At 39.6% G+C, this 5592-nt stretch overlaps 1 protein-coding gene across 1 annotated transcript in view; it reads right to left on the bottom strand.

Moving 5' to 3' along the window:
• The window catches only part of LOC101852227 (sulfotransferase family cytosolic 1B member 1), a gene marked incomplete at its 5' end in the record, with an annotated part of 17231 nt that extends 14265 nt beyond the window's left edge, over nt 1–2966 (bottom strand). Inside the window, 2 exon segments of the mRNA XM_013079546.2 lie at nt 1036–1157; nt 2786–2966. Coding sequence (XP_012935000.1) covers nt 1036–1157; nt 2786–2948 — 285 coding nt within the window.
• Between the last annotated feature and the right edge of the window lie 2626 nt (nt 2967–5592).

Below are 5592 nucleotides of genomic sequence, written 5' to 3'. Positions count from 1 at the left end.
TAATAATAATAATAGATAGATAGATAGATAGATGAATAGATAGATAGATAGATAGATAGCATCTAGCGCATGTTATCCCGGCTCAACAGAAGTTTTGTGCGCGCTACAATCTATTATTATTACCCCTGCAGACTTATGAACAATCAGAAACATTCACAGCTTTCCGGAAAAAAAATAAGACAGTGCAATCAGCCGATTAAGTGTTAAAACACTAACAAACTAACAAAACGCCCGGCATGGATATGACATACATTCATTTGCATTGCAAGTTCCGTAGCACTCTTAACTAAAAACTAAACTGACAAGATCTTTCGTTGTCTCTAGGCGCCTACCCTTACCCTCCCAGGGGGCTCTCGTGGTCTAGAGGTCAAGGTGTTCGACGCCTCTCATTCAATAGATCCCGGGTTCGAATCTGGACAGCGACGGAAAATTTTCTTTTCTAAAATGTTCTCTTTTCACATCCCGTCCTGCTCTCTAACAATGTTCTGTCGACTGCTTTCCTCTCCTCTTCCTGCCTCCACCCCTCACCTCCTTTACCCCCTCCCCTGGGCTCCTAACTCTTTCTGCAGCCTTTCTATTGCCACTCCATGGCTCCTTCTTACTACTGTCTTTCAGCCACACCCCTGATCTTACAGTAGGAAAGATCTACACTTAGCCTTCTCGGATAAGGGTGAAAAATCTCGGAGGTCCCGTTGCAAGTTGCGTACGTTAAAGATCCCTTGGTGGTCCAAAACCGATAAGAGTAGGCTTCGGCTGCCACCCGAGCAAAATCCAAAATTTCCTACCAACTGAAAAATGTTTAATGTGTCCCGCGCGCTCATATGACCTTATACAATTGCGAGCGTGTAAAACGCTTACTGAAAAAAAAAATTAATTCCCACCTGGGTGAAGCGAGTAAAATCGTGTAAAATGCTTTTTCCAATTACAACACAACGTCGCTTCTCCGGCAGGGTTCGAACCCACCACCGTTGGGCGACTACCCAAACAGCTTAGCTGCTAGACCACCAACGCCACCTCAGCATGATGAGCACTCACCGGTGACGTCAGAGAGTCCAGCGCGGCCATAGGCACGTACTCTGTGTGCATGATGGGGTCATCTAGCAGAACAGAGCTATCCTTGACCAACATAGACACAATCTCCGAGACCCAGTGGGTGCCTGGAAGTGAATGGAAAAGGCGTATCTTAGTGTGGGTTGTATTGTTGGACTAAGTGTATGGATGAAAAAGACGTATCTTAGTGTAGGTTGTATGTATTGTAAGACTATGTGTATAGATGAAAAAGACGTATCTTAGAATGGGTTGTATTGTAAGACTAAGTGTATAGATGAAAAAGACGTATCTTAGAATGGGTTGTATTGTAAGACTAAGTGTATAGATGAAAAAGACGTATATTAGTGTGGGTTGTAAGTGAACGGATGAAAAGGTGCATCTTGTGTCTCGTCCAGCTAGAAAAACATCATATAATTTATTTCACATAACTTTGGACTGCCTGCAGCTATTTTTGTCAAACGTTTACCAATATTCTTGGATTATTTGTCTTGATAACATATGAATAATTTTTTAATGATTCTAGCCTGAAGTTTTCTCCTTGTCTTTGTTAGAAAATAAATTAATGAATTTTCAACAATGTGATGACTTTCAGCGCGACTCTTACCCTGTCACCAAACTGTTGCTATGATTGTTTCTGTGTGTGTATGTGTGTATGAGTGTGTGGGGGGGGGGGGGGGGGCGGTTGGTTGGACTGTGCCACTGGTATAATTTGTCCAACAAAAAAACCCATTGTTTTTGTTCGTGAATAGCTTTTGATCCCATTTACGCTGAGCTGTCAGTATTTAAATAAAAAATCAAGGACAATTCTGATTTGTCTTTTCAAGGTAGATTTTTTTTCTCATCTTCATGGGATGGTGTAAAAGGGGTACAACTCCGCGACAAGGGTGACTTATTTTGCGTGCCCACCTGAGGTTAAAAATAAACATACATACCATACACTTCTATAACACATTTCGTTATAGTTGGGTCTTTCAATTTAAAAAAAAAAAATTAGGGGGGGGTATAGGGGGTGTATTGTTTTTAACCTTTTTTGGTTAAAAACAGCAAAACTTCCTTTTCAACACATCGTAATTGGAAATTTCCATAACCAAAAAAGAAAAAGCGCACAAACAGGGGGCCATATTGAAGAGAAAAAAGTCAGCTTCCTCTTATATCTTTAAAATAGAGGGTGTGACGACATGGATTATTGTAAGCTTTGGTACACCGTTAGTCATCACATTTTTTTACTCAAAAAATTAATTCTTTAACGATGACAAAGGGAAAACATTGCTTATTCAATGCTCAGAACAGAATTATTTATTAGCAACTGATTAAGACAAATTGATACAAGATGACTGGTAAAATTGTAAAACTAATTGATGCAGACAGTCAATAGTTATCTGCAAAGAAAAAGCCCCATCATGTTTGTGAGTTGGACGAGCTATCAAGAGAACACCGACACGATAACACTCATTTGTACCTATCTCTGTAGGAGACCCAAGTTCGACCCCTGAGCGGGGAGGTTTTTCTACTGCGATGGTGTATGTATCCCTCTCAGTCCGGATTGGCTGCTAAATTATCTAAACTGCTTTGATGGCGGTGTAAAAACACCTTCATTTAAACAATGACACAAAGAGACAACAGAGGGAAAGAAGAAAAAAAGGGATAACTGGATCTATGGGTGGCACACCCTCCACCAACTGCCCCCAGCGAGGACTTCACAGTTCACCCTCGACAGTAGTTGTTAACAACTGACCTGATTTGGGATAGCTCACCACCAACACGTCATCATTCCTGGCCTTGAAATTCTGAAGGTCAAGGATGTGATCTGGTTCCACGTTGGGGCTGAAATAGCAGCCGGCATCTTCTAAGAGGGACAAGCAACTTCCGCTGTCGTCCTGTATTTGCACGGGCTCCATAGCAGTTCCTCTTGATGCCTGGAACGCGCGGGAAAAAATGGTTTCAGAGACATAGCAAAAGCAAAGGCTCCATAGCTCGTAGTGGTGCCTGAAACGGGTGGGGAAAATAGTATTTTGATTTCGGGGACAGAGCAACAACACAACAACGGTAATATAATTTTAAAAGAAATAGTTATGTAAATAAACTGCTATTATTATTATTATTATTATTATTATTATTATTATTATTATTATTATTATTATTACTACTACTACTACTACTACTACTACTACTACTACTACTACTACTACTACTACTACTACTACTACTACTACTACTACTACTACTACTACTATTGTTATTTTTATTATTATTGTTGTTATTATTATTATTATTATTATTATTATTATTATTATTATTATGACTATTTTTATTATTATCATTATTTTATTGAAATCAGTATAATTATTATAATTATTGATATTATTATTATTAAGTACTTAATAACATTTTACAAACGCGTTGAGGAGAATGAAAACATCAAAACACATGACAAACGCGAAAAAAGCGCAGTGCATAGCAATGTCATGCTTTTGCTTTTGTAAAGTGTTTTACGGCGCTCGCAACTGCATAGGTCATATGAGCGCGCGGGACACACCTAATATTTTCAGTTGGTAGGAAATAATGAATTTTGCCCGGGTGGCGGCCGAAGCCTACTCTTATCGATTTTAGACCACCAAGGGATCTTTAACGTGCGCAACTTGCACACGGGCCCTCATTCATTTTTCGCCCTTGTCCGAGAAGGCTAGGTGTACATCTTTCCTACCAGAAGATCAGGGGTGTGGCAGAAAGACAGCAGTAAGGAGGAGCCAAGGAGTAGCAGTAGAAAGGCTGCAGAAAGAGTCAGGAGCCCAGAGGAGGGGGCAAAGGAGGTGATGGGGTGGGGGCAGAAAGTGGAATTGAAAGCAGACAACAGATCATTGCTAGGAAAGGAGGTGAAAGGAGACAATTTTATGAGAAGAAAATTTTTCGGTTGCTACCCGGATTCGAACCCGGGACCTTTGAATGAGAGGCCAACACCTTAACCTCTAGGCCACGAGAGCCCCTAGCAATGTCATTTTGTATAACCACACCAATACGCAGGAAAACGCTCTGTGATTTAATGTTCCTTTCTGTACAGAAAGAAAAGCATTCTTTTAATTAAAGCCGTGCAGGTCGACGTCTGAGGAATAACGGCTTATAAAGTGTTGATGGTTTACGCCCCATTGACATAATTTAGATCATATAGAAGGAGAGCTTCGAACTTGCCTATTGGGTGCCAACAAGAACTGAACACTATACAACATTCCAACAGATATAAGGAGATGTTCGATTAAGAGGCAAATATGAGAAAAAAAATTGAAAATAAAATCAAACACCACACACAGAAATCGAACTCAAGTTTTCTGGGTGCCATGACAAACGCTCTATCACAGATGCCGGTGAGTGTATCAGATGGATTTTTCACCGCTGCAAGCAAAAGACGACGTTCGAATCTCGTACGACGATTTTGGTTGTTTGTTTGTTTGATTATTTTATTTATTCTTTTAGAAATTAATCTTCAATCCGATTGGTCCTGCAACTATGGTCGAATCAGCTCATCTCCTAAACCATCAAAGCTATGCTGATTGGGGCGCAAAACATTCACGACTCTAACCAAGCCGAGCGGTCTGTCTGCCTTTCGGAAATCCGCTCTCCACCATTGTTAAAGCCATTATGCGTAGTTTCTAGTTCTGGAAAGTACTTATGATGATCTGAGAGAGCAGCGAAGAATTTAATAATATTATGTTCCAGTAGGCTTATCTCTCGAGTACGTGACTGATGCGTCAATATAGGTGAGGCAGCGTGGTGGAATCAGGCGCTCGTCAATTTTGGGGCATGTAGAGTTATTGGTATCATCTTAAAGCTTGTTCACTTGTCTTTATTTGGATGGAAAAAAATATCCATTTATCTGGAATACAAGTCGATATATTTGAAAAAGAAGAAAGTGAGGGTCACCTGTTTTCAGAGGTAAAAATTAGTGAGAAAATGGCCGTCAAAGATCAGTTATTTCCTTTGCTTAAGAGTCCGTGGTAACTGAAAATTTACATTTTTTGGGGGGCCTTTAATCAACGTTTTTCAGAAAAATTCACACAGAAATGAGTTATTTAATGGGCATGAAAGGTGTTGAGCCAAAAAATAAAAACTTGATAAAAATTCACAAACCAGCGGGAAAATGCAAGTTTCTTCACTTTGATTATTTAGACGAGAGTCTAATTCCACGACTCTGCCTCACATAATAGACGCGATCAATTATTGTATTAGTGAAGAGGAACCAATTGTATTCCAAACTCCTACCTTAAGGGATCACGACAATATAGTTGTGATTTAGATAAAAGTAAACTTGAACCTCCTTTTAGAAACATGCTAGTCTTGACCTACTACGCACATCAGGGGTCTCCACTCTCAGCGGGGCCATGTTTGAGTCGACGTATAATGGCTTTCGCGAAGACGCTATTCAACAACCTTAAGAGTGCCTTTTTTTTTTATTCTTCTTTTTTTGTATTGTTTTATCTTATTTCGTTATATAATTTGTTTTTCTGTTTTTCCATTTTTTTTTTAAATTTCAAAATTCTTTTTTTAAAT

The sequence above is a fragment of the Aplysia californica genome, unplaced genomic scaffold (genome assembly GCF_000002075.1).
Source record: "Aplysia californica isolate F4 #8 unplaced genomic scaffold, AplCal3.0 scaffold00055, whole genome shotgun sequence".
Taxonomy (NCBI): Eukaryota; Metazoa; Mollusca; class Gastropoda; order Aplysiida; family Aplysiidae; genus Aplysia; species Aplysia californica.
The sequence above is the reverse complement of the archived record's forward strand: the minus strand, read 5'-3'. Positions and strand labels throughout refer to the sequence as shown.